Below are 23,040 nucleotides of genomic sequence, written 5' to 3' on the forward strand. Positions count from 1 at the left end.
GTTTTGTAGTTTCTTAATGCATATAATCTTATCCTTATATATATTCTATGGAATCTGTCAAATAAAATTAAGTGTTAGATAGGTTATAGAACTCTTAAAATTAATTAAAATACATATTTTAGTTGTCATTCAAACAACTAAATATACCTATAAATAAATAAATTATAATAAAAATAAAATTATAAATATAATTATAATAATAATAATTATTATTATTATTATTATATATAATAATTACAATAATATAATAAATAATAATATATTATAATAATGTAATATAATAATATATATATAAAAATATTAAAATAATAAATAATATTAAAAAAATAATAATATAATATTATATTATATTATATATATTATATTAATATTATTTTTATTATTATTTATAATTATTAATAATTATAAATTATAATAAAAATCATTTGTTTACATAAACTTAACATTAAATAATTTTAAAAAATAATAATTTCTAAATGGATATTACATAATATTATTTAAGAATAATAAATATGCACGTATGCTTGAATATATAACCATTTATGCGATGTGTTCTGAATATTGAACTATTTTATGTAATATAAATACTTAATACAAAGTTATATACATACATATATTAATATTATATACATATATGTGTATATGTAAAAGAATAAAAAAATTTAAATGTAATTGTGTAACACACTTAGGTAACTCAGATTCGTATTTAAATTGGTTAAAAATAAAGCTTAGAATACTATACGAAATTTCGATTCACATCATTCATAACTTAATTGATATAAGTAATAGAGAAATTTATCTACAATTCATTGCGTGAGAAATTCTTACAATTAAAAAAGACAAATCTGTGAAGTTTTCTTCCTGTAAAAAAGGCACAGACTGTCCATGTAAAATAATCAGAAAAACTAATTTAACAATGTCGTGAAACAACAAAAAAATACACTACTTCACACCTATCATGATATATTATATTGAAATGAATAGTTTTTTCTTTCATGCTCGTGGTGAATTATGTCAAATACGTATTGAAGAAACTAGTGTAATGAATGAGTTTTTTTCATACCACCTAGTAGAAATTCGTATCAAAAATTATGTAATTATTAATTAAAATGCACATTTTTTTATTCAGCTCAAGGAGTTATATATTGATGGATTATGATATTGTTTTATTTAACATTTGATTAAAAAAAACCACCTAACACAATTTATTTGTCCTGAATATTTATTTTTTATTGAACCTCCCAAGTGGAAACGTAATCCACAGTAATGTCATGTGCTAATAATTCATAATAATTTATCATGGCAAATTATGACGTTATAAAACAACAAAATGTTATGACATTTATCTTGTTTGATAAACTGTTACAAGTCTACAACGCATAAATAAATTATAATATTATGTTTGTAAGTGAACGAGTATATTTACGCTCTCCCGTCTTAACGAATCGACAATTTAAAGTAAATATTTTAAGTGTTAATACGTCTTATTTCTAAGTTTAAGTGTTGCATATTGAACAAAACTATATAATACATACATTGCGTATTATTCAAACATTTCGCACGTATAAATGCGAACACGCAGAAAGTAAAATTAAAAAAAAAAATTCAAATTAATTACATGATATACGCCCCGCTCCTAATATTACTATAGGTACATTATAAAGAACTAGCATAATACGTATTTATGACTATTAAAAAGAAATAAAAAAAAAAAGAACGAACGAGAAGAAAGAATAAAAACCGCTTAATTTTTCTAAAACCAAATGAACGCAACTCGATTTGTTTTTAAACCGTTCATTGTATCGTACATTGTGTTATTACAATTTAAAAATTAAAATACATCGTACATGAACTATAAAAGTACGCAAGGATAAAAGACTGGTGTGGAGCTCAGCGTGTTATGCGTTTTTTCTCCGCCGCGAGAAACGCGCCCGGCGACCTAACTTTTCGATACAATAATAATAATATAATAATTTATCATACAATTCAACAACAATTAATACGGTGTATAGCATTGCGCATACATGATATAATAAATAAATTATAGCCATAATTTGTTCACAGACGGTTTTAAATGCCCGCGGCTATTGGAAATCTACCGAAATCAAATGTCGAACACCGCTAATTAAAATATATCTTTATATTGTATAAGCGAATCGCCCCTTTTTTCTAGTTTATGATTTTTGGAATTCTCAGATAAACACTAATTTTTTTCAAATCTTTGAAATTTTTTATACTGCCTACTAATGAAATAACCTGTATCTACATTTACATTATACTCTCATTTATTAAAAACCCACATTTTCTACTATAAACTATAATAAGCAGATGATTTTGAAGTATAAAAATCAAAATACAGACAATTAGTTGTTGAGTTATTTAACTTTATGAACTAAAGTAAAATATTTGGAAGATATGGTGATTTTGAAAATACTAGTATAATTATTAATCTATTAATATTTATAGTTTGTAAGATTGGTCAAGTATAATAAATATACGAGTTACAATATTACCAATTAATATCAATTTTATTAGGTAATCTAGATTTTAGAGTATCTATATTATTATTATTATTATTACGAACAATATTTTGAATGTCATTCTCTTGAATATTAACAGTTTAAAAACTAAAAAACTAGCCGTTCTAGTTTTGAATCAGATACATCAACATTTTCCAAAAAAATATTCACTGACTAAATAATTAACTGTTTAATTAAAAGAAGGGCTCTCATTTAAAAACAGAAATTTGTATCGCCACAAGATACATTTTTAAATCTCAAAAATTTAATAAAATAAGCTTTAAGTAGTTATATTTAAAAAAAAAAGAAACAAAAAATCAAAATTTGAATAAATTTATTATTTAAGTAAAAATAAAGATGAGCATATTTGGTGATTCACACTCCATAGGTATATTATAATATGTATTATGTATGTATCACGGAACAAAATATTAAATTATAAATAATACGAGAAATTGTTTTCCAGTGTGGCGTTGTACATAATTTCAATCACCATGTTTGTTTATCCCTTTTTATCCTGATTTATAATTTGGAAATTCCATTTTGAAAAATTAATTTAGTCTAAATCTTCTTTTGTTCTCATGGTTTTGAGTATTAATTTTGGTAGCAACATTAACACGAGATAAAAATGTTACTCTCGTGTTACTCAAAAATCTGAGGCTACTATACGTCAATATTTTATATGTTGAAGTATAAGTTTTCATTTGATATTTAAATAGGTTATAGTTATTTAAGTACTTTATGTTCAGAATGAAAACGGGTAGTGAAATATATATTCGATGAAAAATTTAGTGAAACATTCTATATTATAATATTATATTCGATAATAATATTTGAGAACACATAATGCGGTTAAAGAAAATATGAAGAATATAAAATAGAAAAAAAAAAAAATTTGGAAAAAAAATGTTAAATGAATAACTTACATTTTTATTTTCAATAAATATATTCCTCAGCTTTATCCCATCTTCTTGTTAAACCAGTAAAATCGATGAGCGTAATTTTAATTGTTTAATTCTTTAAAATGCTTAACTTGCTGAATTCTTCAATTTCTTTCATTTTTTGAGTTAAGTGTTCATAGGTTTTTGGAGTCTTTTTTTTTATAATTTAATGCATGTTAATACGTTTTGAAATTAAAAATATAGCTGTTCAACCATTAACGAAAATAATCATAGGAAATTCTCTCAAAACCACTTTATTTATCATCATGAACAATTTATAATCAATGAATACACACAACAAATGATCCATCAATAGTGAACTATAATTTATATGTTTATGAATTATGATAGAGAAAGAGAGAACGAATTATAAGCGTGTACGTATTATTGTAATAAATATTATTATTACTATTATTGTTATGTTCGATCGGTCGCGAGGAATGCAAAACGATGTTACAAAACGAAAGATCGCACGCGCTCGTGTGCGAACAGAAATCTTCGCGTATACCTATATCTGCTCTTGCGATCGGGTCAATGATACCCAACGTGAAAAAAATAATAAGAAGGAAACACACACTTATAATATATAAAAAGGAGCGGTCTCCTCTCGCATACATACTATATATATTGGGTACAGCCTCCGGGCGCAAATCGCCTTCCATTTTATCCAGACCGCCGTCGATGTTGCCGCTATTATATTATTATTATTATTTATTTATTATTATTGTTACTATACACATATAAATTCATCCATGTATATAGGTACACACACACACTAGCAAGTATATTTTAATTGCGAAACGGGTCATTCAATCTACGTCCTTGTCGGTCGATTCTCCCCGCCGCGCTGCCGTTTTATCTCATCTTTCTTTTTAAACTCGTTGTCGTCTAATACAAGCCCACTCACCCGAATCTCCTTGTGGAGGTCGATCGGTCATCAATGTATTATGCATATATACATCTTATAGTTAATAATATAATACGAGTCTATTCAATATGCATAATATACTGTAAATTTTAAACGCACACATATACGCATGTTCTAATAAAAATATATATTATAAATTATAATTAATAAAAATGTTGTAGTCAATATAGTCGGCATCCACGACAACATTGGAATTCGTATTATGAGTTTCTAGCAATATAGTGACAAGTTTATACCGTAACAAATACCGTAATATGTTTAATGTTTATAGGTAACGTAACATCAAAGCTTTTGATTTTGTGCGAGTGTACATTTTATACTAATTCGTACATTTTATGATATATTATACCTATGTCCTATACGTATATTTTTGGTTATATACTGTGGTATTTTGCGTAAAACAAACATTTGTAATTTTTTTTATTTTCCAACAATAAACCCACCCATACAAACGCATACATTAATATATTTTTACTTACACAACAGTCAAAATAACCGGCACAAAACAAGTCATGCTCAATTACAAATCAGACATTTAAATTACCTAGTTAAAGTTATCAATAATAAGAGCTAGTATTTATATTTCAAAGAAATCAATACTGCAATCGTATATGCGTTTAACTTTTCATAACGATTTACGTTCGATTCTTATTTCGACACGAACATGTTAGTATTAATATTTTTTTTTAACACGAATATTTGAATTGTCGACTCGATCGCGTTTAATTTCGACTACGCATTTATCACCAGCTGTCCGTAGGTTACAAGACTATAGCGCCCACACATATCGAATATAATATGATAAATATACTTAATTCAAGAACACAGCAATATTTACACTTACGTTTTTATCTCGCTTTTGGTAATTTAACCTCTCCAAAATGAACCCAATCCGACAAACATATATTAATACGGTAAACGGTTAAGCTCATGCACATGCCGGAACCTTCACCTTTCGCACATTCCTTGACCTGAATACCGAACGCGAGTATCAGCAGCCAACGTCGTGTCTTTTAAGACAACCGAATAAACAGTCCACGCGCGATTTAAGTTATACAGGGAAAAAAATGAATAATAATATTTGAACATTTTCCATTATATTATTCTAGTAACGAAATTTGAAACATTATCCTTTCGCTGAAAAACAAAACACAATAAATAATTACAGCTGGTAATAAACGACCGCAATTCGAATACTAATCTATATAGACACACATAATATAATATAATAATATAATAATCACTATTATCAGTATTATCCGCCCACAGACTATAATATGTAGCATCGCCAAACATAATGTATGAATAGAAATAAAATAATGTTATTTTTTGCTCGGCAGTGCCAATAATATTCGATCCGATTGTGTTGTTTCAGACATGGCAGGAAAAAGAAGCCGGAAAAGTGGTGTTGTACACGACCACCATGGGCATAGTCAGAGAGACGTACCAGCGGTGCCTTCAGGTCAGGCAAATACTGAGGACTCATCTGGTTAAATACGTGGAAAGAGATGTCTTCATGAGCCGAGAAGTTCAGAAGGAGATCAGAGAACGTCTCGGCGGCGACACAATTTCAGTGCCGCAACTATTTGTCGAAGGGAATCTCATCGGAGTCAGTTTCCGTTTTTATAATTATTATTATTATTTTTGCCGAATAATAATTTGCTTATATAATATGTACAAAGTATATGCATCTTTCAATTGAACTAAAAGCCTTACACACTACAATCGCTTGAGATTAACCGTGTACAATGTACATATATTATATAATAGATTAACATTAAACATTGACGTCATTTTACATAATCTAATTTTTGTATTTAATTGTACAAATTCACATTAACATAACGCAAATGGTTACGAGTACAAGTAACTCTAATATTTTTAATATCATAACCTATATACACGTCTTGTTTTCCTTGAAATTTTGTTTTTCATAATGTGTATTGTTTAAAATTTATAATGAGATAGCTAAGTTTCGAAATTTAAATTTACACATTGGGATTTAAACCCACAGTCTCTTTATATAACAATAACTAAGAATTAATAACTCTCAGTCCACATCATGATTGTATGAGATTTTTAATTAAATTTCATGTTCTATAATGAGATCAACTGATGTGTTCGGCGTACTTTCGTCGAAAAATACTTAAACGTGTTTTAATGTTATTGTAGTTTAAAGTTTGCGGCAAAACCACTTTAGTTTTTTTTATTATCTTTTAGTGACTTATTTGTGTAGGTACCTTCTTTTTAAATCCTATAAACATCTCTCAAACTACAAAATGAAAAGTAAATTCACGTTTCGAAAATCATTCACTGTTATAATATATTATACGTATGTACGTGAATAGATGGAATATTCGCAATACTTGTAATTGTTTAATAGCATACTATTAGCGTACTATCATGACATAAATGTATATACGGTACCGTTAAACAAGTAACGATCTAACGATGTTGTTAAAAGCTTACGACATTTGAATTTAATGATCTTGGATGTCTTGTTCAAACTAACAATTAAAAAAAATATATTTCATATTAGCCGTTTACAATAATCATAACCATTGGTTCATGATAATGATTAACGATTAAACGACGTTTGACTTTGTTCTCAGGATGCAGCAGCTGTAGACAGACTGAACGAATCTGGGGAACTCCGATCGATTTTAAAACCATTTAAGGTAAAACCAAAAGATTTATGTTTCATTAATCCGTTTTCATATTCGGAACGTTCCTTCCGGTGCAGACAAGAATATCCTGTTGTCCGATGCCATCACACACACACACACACACACACGCGCGCGCGCGCGCGTACAATACAAAATCCAACTTTCCTATTCCGGACTACTATATACTCGATAGTTTTTTTAATATGAAAAGATTTTCTCTGACAGAGGTCTCGTTCATCTCTCGCGTCTCACTTCATTGCATCTCCACCTATCTATTACCCATGCCATTGTTGTTCCATCATACAGCCGCTGGCCAACAGACAATATGTATATTTAATTGTACTCGAATTTACGCGTGGATTATGTAAATATTTCAAATTTGTTCAATGCTTAATGTTTTCACTTTTCACAACCAGAGTCACGATGTTATCCAATGTATAACATAACAAAAAGGAACCATCGAACAAATACGGTTCAAAATGATGGATGAGTCATTTATTATGATTGAATCACGCTTTTAAATCATTTGTAGTTTATAACCATATATTATTATACCAGGTATCAGCAATTTCTCTAAATCAATAAAACTTAAAATTATTTGCATTAATAATTTTATATATTTTGCAATTTTAATAGTTGCAATAAAATTATACACTAATAACTAATGTATAAAGTAATAATAATGTATCGATTAAAATCACTTTTGCTAGAATGAATGTGGACATGTTTTTTTTTAATGTCAAATGCGCATCATGAACATTTTATTTTTTTTTAAAAATCCCATACCAGTAATTGGAATCTATAACATATTAATCTCTAATAAATTTTGACATATCATTTTGTCAGTTTTGTTAAATTTTTTTATTTCAATAATATTAATTTTATCAGGACATTTTTTCGAGACCATTATTTTAAATGGTTTTATTATATTGTTCTTATTTTATAATAACATTTTGATCGACAGATTCAATTTTCTTCAATAATAATCTAAATATTTTTTTCTTCGATAAAATCTATATCACACTTTCTAATCCATTATGAGTACAATTTTATGAACTAATTCAGTGTAGAGCACAATAATGTAACAATATACAGTATTATGAATTATGATTACTAATATAAATTATGAATAATTATAAAAAAGAAAATTTATCCATCCACTATATAAAAAACTTTAGTGTGTAAACGACGAATAACATATTTTATAAATTATTATACATTATTTTTCTAAAGGACAACGACCTTATATTATTATATTTACATTTTATTCTTAGAAATCACGTAAATTTAAGTAATATATTATAACTACCCTGTTGTATATAAATATTAAATTTCCAGTATCTACCATTGTTATAGGTGTATATTAAGTACAATGGAATAATCATTTAAATATTGTCGACCACCATTATAACGCAATAATAATATTAACACGCGTGTAGGTATAATAGCCGTCGCAACAATGTACATAACTTAATATATATAAATATAAACATATAATAATATGTAATAAGTAATAGGAATAAATTAATTTTCCAGGAGTGTCGCATACAAATCTTCTATTTATTTATGAATAATAAAATAATAACACATTCCATCACGCGTAATGTATACCATGTTAGTTGTTACTATTATTGCAAGAACGGTGCTGTAGATAGGACTTTGGACAATTGTTCTTTTTAAAATCAAAAAACTTTCACACCTAATAATTTAAAACAATGAAGCTATTCTTCGTCTATAGACAAAACGTTTTGTATGTCTCAGTTTACAATAAAAAGAAATAAAAACATCAATTTATTGTTCAGCAATCAAAAAACGTAAAACCAAGTATTAATATTTTTCCGTGCTATCGACAAACGTGGGACAACAAAACAAATTATAGCTAAATCGATTTAAATGTAATTAAAAAATATCAGACGACGCGCGAGTAATCGAAGCAGAAGAGATATACAAGTATATATGTTTTATGTACATATTGTTATTTTAAAATTTCCTCATTAGTATTATTCGAGAGCAAAACAATAATTAAGAAACTCTTAACGCCGAAAAGCGGCATGAAGTGGAAAAAGAAAAATGAATTGTTTATGAGTGTACTTATCTACATTCCAATGCGATTTTGTCTTATCGATTTTCGGTCCTGTTCTTATAACATTTTATTTCTGCACCGCCTACTTATATTTACCAAGTTCCGCCTACGGCAGAAAGTAGGTATATTTTATAGATGATATTCTATATATGTGCAATAATAATTATTGTAGCCAAAATCCCCGCGGGATAAAATAGTGCTTATACAAAAACAATACATGATAATTGAACGCGTGCGATTATAATATCGTCATAAATCACGTGTATGCTTATAATAGCTAAACAATTATTGCCAAACGGAAGAAAGTGACGATGAAAACGAGTGAAAAAAAAATTATAGACGATCGTTTAGACCATTAACATGCGGCGACTTTGGCTCGAATTCAATAGGCGAGAAGTGCATTTGTGTGCAGTGTACGTACGTATTTATGTATGTGTGTAATTCGTCGGAACAAACGACACGTCGACCTACAACTGTGTAGCAGACGTGTAACACAGGATGAGTACCGGTCCCTAATACAGCGCGTGCGGCTTATAAATTATTGTTGTATCCAAAAAATCGATACACTAGACGTAAGCTTTGCTAACGTGGACGGTAGATATACGTATATAGTACATGTTGATATTATTTATACCTATCCAAAGAGCCAGTATTGAGGTTTTCGCCATCGGTCTAGACGGCTTGACGAGTTTCCCCAAAATATGTTCCGCAGACGCTTCTCATCCATCCCTCTAAAATTAAATGTCTAAAAATGACACTTATAGACTATTTTAAAATAAAATTACCAACCCCCAGTGGATATTTTAAAAAAATATGGTAAAAATTAATGGTCAAGCTATTTTTCTGCCGCCCCCTTAAAAATAACCCGCGCAAGCACTGCAGCAACTGCGTCTGGCGTCCTTAGAATCTGCGGGAGCTCACGTCATGACATTAATATATTCTTATACCTACATGTTATAAATAAATCAATTTTCGAAAACGTCATCATATAATGTTATCGTATGGTTTCAGAGTCCGGACGCCTGTACAACGTGCCAAGTCTGCGGGGGCTACAGGCTACTGCCCTGTCCGATGTGCAACGGTAGCAAGAAATCCGTGCACAGAAATCACTTTACCACCGAAATGATCGCTCTCAAGTGTATGAACTGCGACGAAGTGGGATTAGTACAATGCTATGCTTGTTAAAATATCACAACCACACATAATACTATATAGTATTTTATTATTATTATTTTGTTTAATTGATTATGCAATGTGTATCGTTATTATATTATACCGATTATGATTTGTATTGTAGGCTTACATAATATTATTAATGTGTTTAATAATTGTCGTTACAATAGCTTAAATTTTATATAATATAATGAATTATATATGTACAATACGCTTATAGGTATTTACCTGTATACAATAGTATAATATGCTGTTAATTGATATAGATACTGCTGTCTGTTATTTGACACTGTTAGTATTGTTTTTAAAATCTTCATTTTTTCTCGAGTAGATATTCAAATGGCCCGTGGACAAATAATGTACACTTGCCAAATTAATATTCGATTATAGTCTAATAATACATGTATACGTATATATAATATCATTTATTAATAAAATAATTCAAGCAAATGATATAATAATACTTTACTACGACATCCATACCATGCGATATATGGGGACATATACATAGGGACCAATTGTTTGGTAGCGTAGGTACAGTGTAAAATATGTAGGAACCTAAATAGATTATAGACTACAGCTGTTATGTTTGTGACATAATGATAATTTGTGATACCAGCTGTACCTATTTAACAAAGCTGATGAACGTGTTTCTTAAATGTATAGTTTACAATAATATAATATTAAACTTCTTTAAAATCAAGTTTTTGTACAATATTCTATAAACACAAGTTTACGATATTACATTAAATTGACATTTGTTTAAAGACTTTATCTTATATATAAGTATACCGAGTATGAATTGTATAAAGCAAAAAATGTAATAGATGTTATGTACCAACGTGTTATGTTTAGATTATATACGCTAGAACAAAATTTAATACTCTAGTAAGAAGTTAAAAAACGAAACACAACATAATATTACTTATATTTAATCATTCAATATAAATAATAATTAAAACTTGATACTTATTTTCGTACTCATCATGATATATACGTGATATTCGTTAAGTATAAAATTTGATTTTTATAACATGTATTTAAATGTGTGTCCAATTTTGTTTGAAAATTCAATGTTATACAACAAGATTTTTCATTTGGTTTCCTTATTTCGACATACAGTTATGAATTTCATCATAATTGTTTGAGTAAAAATTTTATTATTTTATTTATTAAATTTATATTATACACTATGTTGTTCTTACACTAAATACAAAAATGCTCAATATTGTACTTTATTTTTATTGAATATGTTATTCTAATCCAATGTATAAGTAGAAGTATAAATAGTTATTATATTATTTATATATATATAACTGAAGTAGATTAAATTGCATCAATTTTGTATCATTATTAAAATAGTTGATTTATTTTTTTATTTTAAAACTATAATTTTTTCATTTGTTTGCTTTCTTGTATTTATCTTTTAATAAAAGTAGCAATAAATGATTAATGAGTTATTTTATTGAAAAATGTAAATGAATACACAAAATATTTCAAAGAATAAATTACCGCCAATAGGAAATTTGTCGTGTACAATAGTATTGATTGCGGGGCGTAACAGATAGGCTATTTGAATACATCACTGTCTTATTGCAGTACTTAATACTATTTATTAATAAGACGTACAATAATAATACTCAATACAATTTTAAGCAACTAAGCAAAATTATTCAAAATAGTTTTTATTTTTAAAGCCCCAGAAAACCAGATTAATTTTTCATCTAAACAACTTAAGTAACTGGCAAAAACGTAAGTACTCCTAGTGGTTCAATTTAAAAAAGTATAAACTAAAGATATTTGAATTGGTAAACAAGTCTACTTCACATCAGTCAAAGCATTTATTTTAAATTTTAAATATTTTTTAATATATCCCAAATTACTGATGAAGTTTCTAAAGAAGAAGCTTATCTAAGAAGATAGCATATGAGAATGGTCATGTATAAAAAAAATGGAATATTTATCTTTGGTGTTGTAGTCGATGGAGCATGGTCTAAAAAAATCATATAGGTCTAATTATAATGCATTATCTGGCTTGGTTAGTAAATTATTAATAAGTACCCTTATTTATAAAATCTAATTAATTTTTGTACTTAAAAATGGTCACTATAAATAATTATTCAAAAAATTGTTTACAATACATTTGTTTTACTAAAAATTATTATTAATTTGGGTTCATAATGAATATAATGTCACTTTTAACTTAATACATTGTTTAACATGCTTATAGAAAACTGTTTAATACTATATTTTATAAGTTTAAAAATAAAAATAATTGTAAAAAGTGAGATAAAGACAACTACGATCAATGCTGCTACACTAAGCTGTCGTTAATGTCAGTCTATGTTTTGCCACTTATTATAAACCTCATACCAGACAATGTTGTCTAGGTATTTTAAATTTTAAATGTACAAATATGTTTAATTAAATAATTTAATAAAAAATTAAAACAAAATTCATTAAAAAAAGGTATTAAGTGTTTGAATTATTGTAAAAAAAACCAAATACAAATAATATTCCCGCTAAGTGCCACTTCAAAAACTATAAGTCTCAAAACATATATAAATATTTATACTTGAGTAAGACCAAGTTGGGAACTTTAAAGAGAACTTTTTAACACACATCACTTACACCACTCAAGATAAAATTATGAATTGGAAAGTCTACCATCTCAATCAACCTCTTCTTAAATAAATAATCAACCTTGTAAAATGAAGCATCTGATATTTTTTCTAAACAATACTTAAGTTATATGTTGAGTGATAAATCGTGTTTAGAATTCTCTTTGTTAAAATATTAAAATATCAAAATCTAATTAAACTAAATTGTTTAGTAATGATCAAATATTACCGAGTATAGAAAATTGAACATTTATAATATAGATTATAGATATACACATGATGTCATCTAAACAAATTTAAAATCAACTGTAGCCAATATCTAGAGAAAAATAATTTTGTGCAGCATTATAAAATAGAATTATAAATTTATTTAATAAAAAATTACTAAGTAATTTCTAATGTTAAATTAAATTAAGATTATTGTTTGCATTGATTCAAGGATCAAAGCAGTAGCTAAAAATTAGGCACGTATTCGTAGCTCATTAGTGGTGATAATATGTAGAATGCTAAAGAAAAGAAATAACCAAAATAAATTGCATGTATGTATTTAATTCACTTACTGTACAATTTTCAATTAAATACTCAACAAAGTGTTAACTATTTTAACAACATAACTGTAAATAACACTAAAATAACTATATAGATATTATGGATAGGTACATTAAATTACATCTAAATTATATTCTTTGAAAATGAACAATTAATATTACAAGCTGAAAGATTTTAAACCAGTAATTCATAATGTTACCAAGAATAAATGTGAAATTAAATATTTTTCTTTTTTTCTAATACATGCCTATAACCATTCAAATTCCAGGTTTAAATAATTTTTAACTATACACATTACACTCTGTAAATTAAATAAATACATACACTAAAAATAATTATAAATAAAGTTCAAAATCAACCCGTACAAATGAATGGAAATCGCTGTTTGAATTACATTTACGTACCCAAATGGGTTCCTTAAATTTATCTTCTACTTTCCATTTTTGCATTTGCTCAGTGTTGTATGGACCAAACACTTCATTACTTTCTAATGAAAATTTGTATTCCCACTGTAATGACTCTCCTGATAAAATTGTCAAAGTTTTATTAAAATATTTATTTAATACTTATTGATGATCAAAAAAATATTTTTATAAACACCTGTCAGTAGTTCTTCTGATTCTTCTTGTTCTACTTTACCACTCTGGCTTGTACTTTCTAATTTTTCCTTTTCTTTTAAATCAAAATCTTCCGCATACATATCTAAATCTGATGACATAGAAGTTGAAGGTTGACCTTTCTTCTCTGATTTTGAAATCTATAAAGTATATATATATATATATAGTATTATTATTAATATATTTATCTATCCTTTTACCAATATTCTATTAAACAAAAAATTGATTAACAGTTAATAAAATTTAAAACCAATATTTAAAACATTATTGAATAATAGTAATGAAAACTTTTACAAGATTATTAGTTGTTACCAGTAAAAAAAAACTATAAATTTCATTAGCTCTGAATTATAATGACAATATATATCAGTTCATCAAATTAAAATAGTGTGCAATTAACTGTTTAACCAATTCCTACATTTTACATTAGTTTTGTGGACTAGTATAGTATTACATCATGATATGTGGCATAACCACCAGATTATTAACTAATAACCAGAAATTTGAATGAGACTTAATTTAAAGATTAACTAAACCAACATATTTCAAATAGTAGGTGACCAAATTTATAATTCAGTTTTAGTTGATTTAGTTTTTATCACTAAAATAACTTCAAAATAGATATAATACTATTTTCTCAGTCAACTTTTTTTTTTATGTAAATAAATTAATTTTTATGTGCTGAAAACTACAGTAAAATCAAAATTTTGCGGAAACCTTCAACAGTATAACTATTTAAAGTTTAACATTTAAACAGTTTTATAGATTTACCTAAAGTAGTTTAACATAAAAAATCGAGAAATATTTTTAATAAAAACTATTTGAACAAGCAGGTGATATTTTTCCTAAGTCTATATGCGCTATCAGATTACATAAAGTAAAAATAAAAAACTTCAAACGACTAAAACATTAAAATTTAAGAGTTTCCACAAAATTCTGATTTTATCAATATTTGAACTTATAAAAACATTTGTTTGCAGAAAAAAATTGTTTAAGAATGAATTGTCTTGTAAAGAAGTTTATGTAAAAAGCTAAAAATAAATTTAAGAATTAATTACAATTTGAGAAATCTGCTCATAAGTTTCTTGATAAACATCCATGTTGCCATTAGCTGTTAGAATTTGATTAGCAAGTTCTGTAAGTCTAGTGACTTTTGAAGATGAACCTTCATCAGTACTCAACCCTGCCTTTTTCAATTTCCATCGTTCAGCAGTTGTAAGGCGTTTGTTTCCACCTAAACGTCTTAATGATTTTGAAATGGCTTCTTTGGGCTCCATCATGCTTAAGATTTCTTTATAGGCAGCAATGACATTAAATTCTACACTTTCTTCTTCACTTTCATCAATTTTTTTCTTTTCTTTTGACATATCTTTAATCTAAACATATAATACAATTAATTATAAAACATAACTTAACAAAATGTGGAACTACTATGTCTGTTGTTATATTTACTTTACACCAATCAATATTCTCTAGCCAATTATCCTGTACATCTTTTTCTTTTTTCCAGTGATACATTCCTTCTTTATCAAAGTGCCCTTCTTCAAGTTCTTCTTGCATATTGAATGGTGTGATTCGTATCTCACCATCTTGTCCAACAACTCCTTCTTCTTGACCTAGATTTATTAATAATACAATTGGTAAGAAATTGTGCAACACGTTCCAAAATTGTTTTCAACGATAAATATTACACATTGTTATATAGTCATGAATATTATATTTTATCCATAAATCGAAATGTAGTTACCTTCAATATCCTGCTCTTGCATAACATCATAATTATTTTCATCAACACTGTCATCGTCGTCGTCTTCCGAATCAGCTATATTATTTAACTTTTCAAACTTATTCTGTTGAAAAATCTCTTCTTCTAGTTTTCTTTTATTCATTTTGGAATTCGTGATTTAATTATATCGTTATAAAAACTAAATACACCAATTTCCAACGTTTATTCCCAACGCCTTTACAGAATAAAATGTTTAATTACTAATCACAATTGAACACACAAATTGTGTCACACTATAATAATTAATAGTTATTATTTATATTAATTGTCTTGTGTAAACAGTCAACAGTTCATAAACAAACTTAAAAGTCGAAAACGACGAAAACGTTTTTTCAGTGTGATAACTGATAACTGATAAATGATAGTAAACAATAATCTCCCTTCTACTTCCTAGTCCTACATAACCATATAACCTTTTATCGTATTTTTATAATCTTAATACTTTTCTAAGCTTAAAACACAGAATAATGACAAATCTGACTCAGAAAAATGTGAATCCTGTAATTATTTAACTAATAAAACCATTAATAAAATATTGATCATTGATATATTCACAAGTAATGATTTTACTATAATGTACTATGAACGTAATAATGTGCGTATATTATGTATAAATATTGTAATATATCAGATGACAGATATCTACATCGTATATCATATCAATACAATATTAATACATCTTGATATCTACATTGTGTTATATCTATGAATTTATCAAACTGTGAATGTAAATACGAGATTAGATAACAAATTTATGAATATTGAATAGGTATATCAATTCATTTTTTCACTTCGTCTGTCTTAATTTGTGACTTTAGTTTTTAAGTTGAATTTCATAGTTGTATTTATTTATATACGGCTTATATTTATAATTTACTGTTTCATTTATCGAACCATTTTCCAATAATACTTTTTAAAATGTTTTTTAATAAATCATTGATTTTTCATATAATTTTATTAGATTTTTTGAATATTTAAAAGATTAAAAACAAGACCTGAAATTCAGAACATTTTTACTTCCTTCTCTTAGCTAAGTATGTATTCAATTACAAAAATATTTTTTATTCTGAAATTCTTGTGTTACTCCTATGATAAATTGTCAATTAATTAATTCCTCTTCTTTTGTTTTTAATAAAACTATAGTTAATTATTATATTATTTACCTAGAATGGATACATTAGTGGACGACGAACAGCCTACTAATACTGTTGAAACATTGAAAAATGATGTCAGCAATGATGAAATTTGGGAAATAATTGATAAAGAAGATGATGGTAATATGCTATATTTAAAAAAATTGTGGACAAATTATTAATGCTATTTTATAGAGGACTTAAGGAATTTGTCTGCGGCTGTTTATGCATTTATACTATTGGTAATTGGAATACCACTATGGTGGCGAATGACAGAAGTACAACGTCACACTCTACCATATGCACAGATCTCACAATTGGGTACCATGGACGTAGTTATTTCTACCGACATTTTTGTATATACCAAAAATCCGTATGTAACAGAACGTATTATTGAACAAATTTATACTACATTCAACTCAAGTAATTCTAAAATAAATACTTGAAAAAATATGTTGGTGTAATTAAACATATTTTTATAGCTATGTTCTCTATCAATGCTCAACCTTCCACTCTCATTAATTCAGATCACACATTGAATGAATTGGAGATGGTTATAACTCCATTAGGATCATTACAACTAATTGAAACCAATAGTGTAGATGAAATAATAGTTGGTATTGGTCGCAATATTTATTTTCCTCTCAATACAGGTAAACTTAATATATTTTGCCCATTATTTGTTGTCCATATTCATTCACATGAAATGTATTTCAGACATTAAATTATTAATGAACTCGTTAATAAGACTCTTACAAACAGATGCATTGTCTGATTCAATGATATCGATGCTGAATCCTGGTAATCATTCTGATGACCAGCAAGTAGTAACTGAACGACAGCGTAGAGTAAGACCATCATCAGATTATAATGTACTTCTTACTGTTGTAAATCCAGAACCTGATAAGCTGCATGTGGCTTGGAAGCCAGAAATACCTTTAAACCGTTAGTTTCAAGAAAACATGAGTTTTATTAATATTAAATTATTTTATGCTTTTTAAATTTATTTTTAGGTTACCTTCATCCTTTACTAGATCAATTAAAACTTATTTCAAACTTTTCTGTGCAATCTCAATGGCTTTATTTAATCGATTTGGTTCAAAAACCCCCAAAATTGAACACCACATTTGTATTAGATAAGAACCACGCTCAATATATAATTACTCCACTAGAAAAAAAATTAGGTAGTATTTTTAATGGTTTACACTAGTTATGATTTATCAAGGTTAATATTTGTGTGATTTACTTATTTTAGGTTCTGGAGTGTCTCGAAATCCGTGTATACATTTTGTCATTTATGTAACCCCTTGTTCTTATATACCTTTATATTTTCATGAAAACAACCAATTAACTACTGCTATGATGTCAGCTCGCTGGGGCGGAGTTCAATTTCTAAACGCCGATCAATTATCATGCAATGAATCGGTAAGCTTCATACCTGATGATCTCAGTATTATGACTCCCATCATCACACAGTTCCATTCATTAATTGGTGTGCCAAATATGTCCAATTACATGTCATTAATACCATTAAAATCATCTACTCTGCGTAAATGGCAATTGGATTCAATGTACAGACTAAAAATTATTGAACAATACACTAATACACGTATTACTTTAACTTCTTTGTCTCGACTTTTGGGTGAAATCAGTAATATAGTAATAATTGAAGAAGTTGGAAAAGCAGTAACTGAATCTGTAGAAGCAGCTACTAAAGTACTACACTGTTTAGAGAGAGGACAATTGGAAGAAGCATTGGAATACAGTAAAATAGCATTTGAAACATCAGAGTTTGCATTCACTCATCCATCATTATTGGCTTTACTCTATTTTCCGGATGATCAAAAATATGCTGTTTATATTCCGTTGTTTTTGCCTGTTATGATCCCTGTACTAATGTCTTTGAAAGGAGTTAAAAATTGGATACAATTTAAGTACAATATAATTAAAATTTAATGATATTGTGTTTATTATTTATTTATTTATTTTTTATTACAATAAACTGACTGTTCAATATCCCATATTATTATGATGATTAAACTAATACTTAGGTACTTTAAATGATGATGATCCTTCATCTTTACCAGCTGGAATTTTACGTTTTTGAATTATATTTTGAATCTTGTTCCATTCGCGATCAAGTTCAGCTTTTTCATTCTTTTCTTTATTATGTTTACGTGTACGTCGTCCGTCTGTCATTTTAACACCATACTGGAAAGCTGCTTTCGGTAGTGCTTCTTTGTTACTCATATAAGTACCATATTCCTCAGGTGTATCAAAATCCCAACGACCAACTGGTCCTTTCTTGTTACCCAGATCCATTTTTGTATAATCAGCCTCATCATCTGAATCTTCAATCGCATCATGCATTTCATCCAATCCTGGATAACACTCAGCATAGCCAGTGGGTTCAGCTGCTAATCGAGATAATAAGCCCATTTGGTTTTTGCGTTGAAATTTTGTTTTACTCAATGCCTCCTATAAAAATACATAATTGAAATATTATTAACTAAATTAAAATTATATTGAGCTAAGAATAAAATAAAACTTATGTTTGATACAGTGTTTTTTTAAATTATGTTACAGTCAAATTCAAGAAATTATTGTTGCATAATGTTATTAGAAAATAATAATTATAGTTTTTTTTTTTTTAGAACTGATAATCTAATTCAATAATATTTATACTTTTTAAAGTTATACAAAGTAAATAATAATACATATTAATAATCAAATAAATTGTTTTAAGTAAGATAATTGACTTCATGTGGCATGAATTTATAGAAATATTACATAAAGCTCAGAAGTCTTAGGAGTTTCATATTTTTCTATATTACACTTGATTTATAGCAGATCAAGATAGATATTAATTCAATAAAATTATTAGCTTAGAAAACAAAAATTTAAACAGTATATTTTTGGCAATTTTTGAATTTTAGAAAAATGACCAAATACATATTTTTACTTAATTTAAATTTTTCTATTATAACAAATTATTTTAATAATGCCATATTTTTGTTATAGTCTGATGATCACAGTATACCTTTACCATAATGATACATTATTATTTTTGTTCAATTTTCCACCCCACTTGGATCATAATTATTGGCATATTTTAGATCAATATTAACTTAAAAACCTTTGAGCTATGGCAATAAGTAATAATTATTAATAGATATAAAATATATATATTCACCCATCCCATTTCATCTCTTTTATGATGTTCAGTTTCTACTTCTTTTTCTTCATCTTTTGAATGTTTAAAGTAATTTGATTGTTTTTTAGTGATTTCTTCAGAACGTTTTTGAGTAGACGGTTCATAATCTGGTAATTCAGGGTATATGTTATCATCAAAAACTTGTTTATCACGCTTTTTTGATTTCTTTAAATGTTTTGGTCCAGTTCGTAAATAAGAAAGGATCTGTGCTAATTTATTAATAACAATATCATTTGTAGTCAATGTGGGTCTGTCATCCATGCTTGGTACATCAGATTTACTGCGAATTAGTGTTGTCGGAATATCAGTATCTGTGATATCTTCAGTTAAGTCAATTATGTAAGCCATACGCCCAGGAGCAAATGATGGATTACGAAACATTTCATTTTCAGACAATGCAACTCTAAAATAAAAAAAAGGAATTTTAATTTCTAATTAAATTTAAAATAAAAACTATTTTTTACCTATAGACATTTCTTCCAAGTCTCGTTTTAAACTGCATATCATCTTCTTCCTTTGCTTTTTCTTTTATTGGTTTAGTAGTTGCAAGCTGTTCCATTTCAGTTTCCTGTTCAGTTTCTTTTGCAGTAATTTCACTTTTGACTTTTTGTAACAAAGCATAATCTAAACCTTTGACCAAGTGAGTGTGTTCCATATCTCCACCCAAAAACTTAGATTCCTGAATCATCTGACGTCTACGTTCGGCAGCATCCAAACCAGATTTCATATCTGGTGCTACAGCTCTATAACCACTGGCAACAGCAACGGGATCCTGAGACTGATAATCTGGATTAGCACCAACCCGACGTTCTTTGGCTCTATCTCGATACTTCTCGGCAAGCTCAGCCATTTTATTTTCTTCTTGTTTTTTGAGTTTAGCATAGAATATTTTTTTTTTACGTCTAAGCTCTGCTTTGTCATTTGAACCACCAGTTTCAAATTTTGATGTAGACGGTGTTTTGGAAGATGAGGTTTCACTTGCATTGGAGAGTGATGGAGTGGCAGATGGATGACTTGACCTAGGGGTCATAAGTAACCGCCTAAAATCTGCATTAGTCAGCCGTTGGGTTTGACTCCCGTCTTGAACCTCCGTTTCTGGCATCTTGATGTTTGTAATTTATCTAGACTTCTTATAACTTCATAAAGATTTAATTTTAAATATTTTAACAAGGCAAATAATTTAATTCATGAATTAAACATACAATAAATATTACGAAATATTGTATTTAAGTATAAAATCTATGAAGTATACGGACAATAGGTTAAGTTAAGTTACACGTAATTGGAGTTAAATTAACCATAACTATTGTGTAGCACACAGGACGATAAGAAACATCAATAGATATTAGAATATTGGATGCAAATATACAATCATTACAATAAGATTTATTAAAGATAGCAGCAGTGTAGCTACTGTCCACCATAATGTATAATAAATTATATTATTAACACGAAGAACAGCTCACGATAGAAACTAATATTTTTCCTGCTAGATGGCGCTAACATATATGGTTATTGTTAGAGTCAATTGGAAATAAAATTAATGGTCAAATTAACTAAATGAAGGAACATTTATTTTTTACACTACACAAAACATTATTATTGACATTATTGTTGTTATACTTGTAAAAAGTGTTTTTTCGAGTGTTCATTATTTCTGTAAGTTTTTTGAAATCTAGCTGATAATTGGTAAGCGCACTGCGCAGTTTGCACAAGTTCGCTTACATGTTCATCAGTTAGTTCAAATCGATATTTAGATTTAATGAATTTAAGCGTTGAATACAATGATTCACACACATATGACATAAGTAGTACCAAAGATTGAAATAAATCTCTAGCACACTCTTATGTTAGTGGGTATTTTTTTCTGGAACATTTTTCCAAAATTTTAGGTTGAAACATACCATGACTATTTCTGGCTATACATACTAAAAAACACTGTCACAACTATCATTACGGAAATAAAAACACTGTTTAACGATTTTAACGGAATTATATATTTATTAATTTTAGGCGGAGCTTGGTTCAAGAGCCGCATGCGGCTCGCAAGCCTCGTTAGGCCACCTCTATTATATACGTATCGGAGAGAAAGCAGTAAGTTTTTTAGGAATTGACCCCCCCCACCAAAAAAAAAAAAATATCAAGACATTTTTTAAAAATAAACGATTCAACTTTTAAATAAATTTACATTTTTCAAACTCCCTCCTACAAATTCTCACCATGCGATAACATTGACTAATTTGCTCGCTATATCCTATATATAATCGTTTTATTATATTATAATATACATAATTTACCAAGCACACGGAGAGGGAAATAAAAGTGTTTCTCAAACCAAAGTTTAACGTTTTAATACCAATACTTGAATTAAGAGAAACAAGAGTGGGCGTATTACCAATATCCCTTTCTAATATATTCTACTAAAACAGACCTTAAATATTCAAGTACCCTTATTTTACACGTCTTTACCCCCCCCCCCCCCCCCCCCCCCCTTTTTTCCCCCCCCTCCCCCCCCCCCCCCACCCCTTTCAAATTTTTCCTATTCAAGTATTGTTTATTATTGTGTATATGAATAAGCAGATTGGAAAAATAATAGTAATATAATCTGCACATACTATATATATATATTAACAAGTGCAATAAAAACATTTAAATATTTAATTCAAATGGAAATTAATTTCAAGTTCAATGTTTATGTATATATAAATAAACGAAAAATCAATACTAAATGTTAAACTTTTTTAAATACATTTACAATAACACTATTTATATCTAGACCAAATTTAACTAAACTAATATTCATTGTTTTT

At 27.7% G+C, this 23,040-nt stretch overlaps 4 protein-coding genes across 4 annotated transcripts in view; 2 read left to right on the forward strand and 2 right to left on the reverse strand.

The window, feature by feature from the left end:
- The window catches only part of LOC112603881 (glutaredoxin domain-containing cysteine-rich protein CG12206-like), a 30,866-nt gene extending 20,454 nt beyond the window's left edge, over positions 1–10,412 (forward strand). Inside the window, exons 3-5 of the mRNA XM_025352680.1 lie at positions 5,764–5,997; positions 7,001–7,066; positions 10,149–10,412. Of these exons, the coding sequence (XP_025208465.1) occupies positions 5,764–5,997; positions 7,001–7,066; positions 10,149–10,322 (474 nt within the window). The 3' untranslated portion in view covers positions 10,323–10,412. The remainder of the gene's footprint in view (positions 1–5,763; positions 5,998–7,000; positions 7,067–10,148) is intronic.
- A 3,172-nt stretch (positions 10,413–13,584) lies between these two features.
- Positions 13,585–16,365, reverse strand: LOC112603874 (CD2 antigen cytoplasmic tail-binding protein 2 homolog). The gene is made up of 5 exons (XM_025352670.1): positions 15,845–16,365; positions 15,550–15,713; positions 15,156–15,473; positions 14,081–14,237; positions 13,585–14,003 (listed from the first exon to the last, which is right to left on the reverse strand). Exons 1-5 carry the CDS (start codon positions 15,984–15,986, stop codon positions 13,816–13,818), a joined length of 969 nt encoding a protein of 322 aa, XP_025208455.1. The 5' UTR covers positions 15,987–16,365; the 3' UTR covers positions 13,585–13,815.
- A 320-nt stretch (positions 16,366–16,685) lies between these two features.
- Positions 16,686–18,986, forward strand: LOC112603870 (GPI transamidase component PIG-S). Its single transcript, XM_025352667.1, has 7 exons — positions 16,686–16,917; positions 17,051–17,157; positions 17,212–17,439; positions 17,499–17,669; positions 17,734–17,961; positions 18,030–18,200; positions 18,272–18,986. The coding sequence occupies exons 2-7, from the start codon at positions 17,052–17,054 to the stop codon at positions 18,970–18,972; spliced, it is 1,605 nt and encodes a 534-aa protein (XP_025208452.1). The 5' UTR covers positions 16,686–16,917; position 17,051; the 3' UTR covers positions 18,973–18,986.
- Positions 18,978–21,699, reverse strand: LOC112603872 (protein Red). Its single transcript, XM_025352668.1, has 3 exons — positions 20,695–21,699; positions 20,210–20,633; positions 18,978–19,494 (listed from the first exon to the last, which is right to left on the reverse strand). Exons 1-3 carry the CDS (start codon positions 21,330–21,332, stop codon positions 19,057–19,059), a joined length of 1,500 nt encoding a protein of 499 aa, XP_025208453.1. The 5' UTR covers positions 21,333–21,699; the 3' UTR covers positions 18,978–19,056.
- Positions 21,700–23,040: the final 1,341 nt, after the last annotated feature.

The sequence above is a fragment of the Melanaphis sacchari genome, unplaced genomic scaffold, assembly GCF_002803265.2.
Source record: "Melanaphis sacchari strain LSU unplaced genomic scaffold, SCAv2.0 Contig112_pilon_pilon, whole genome shotgun sequence".
NCBI lineage: Eukaryota > Metazoa > Arthropoda > Insecta > Hemiptera > Aphididae > Melanaphis > Melanaphis sacchari.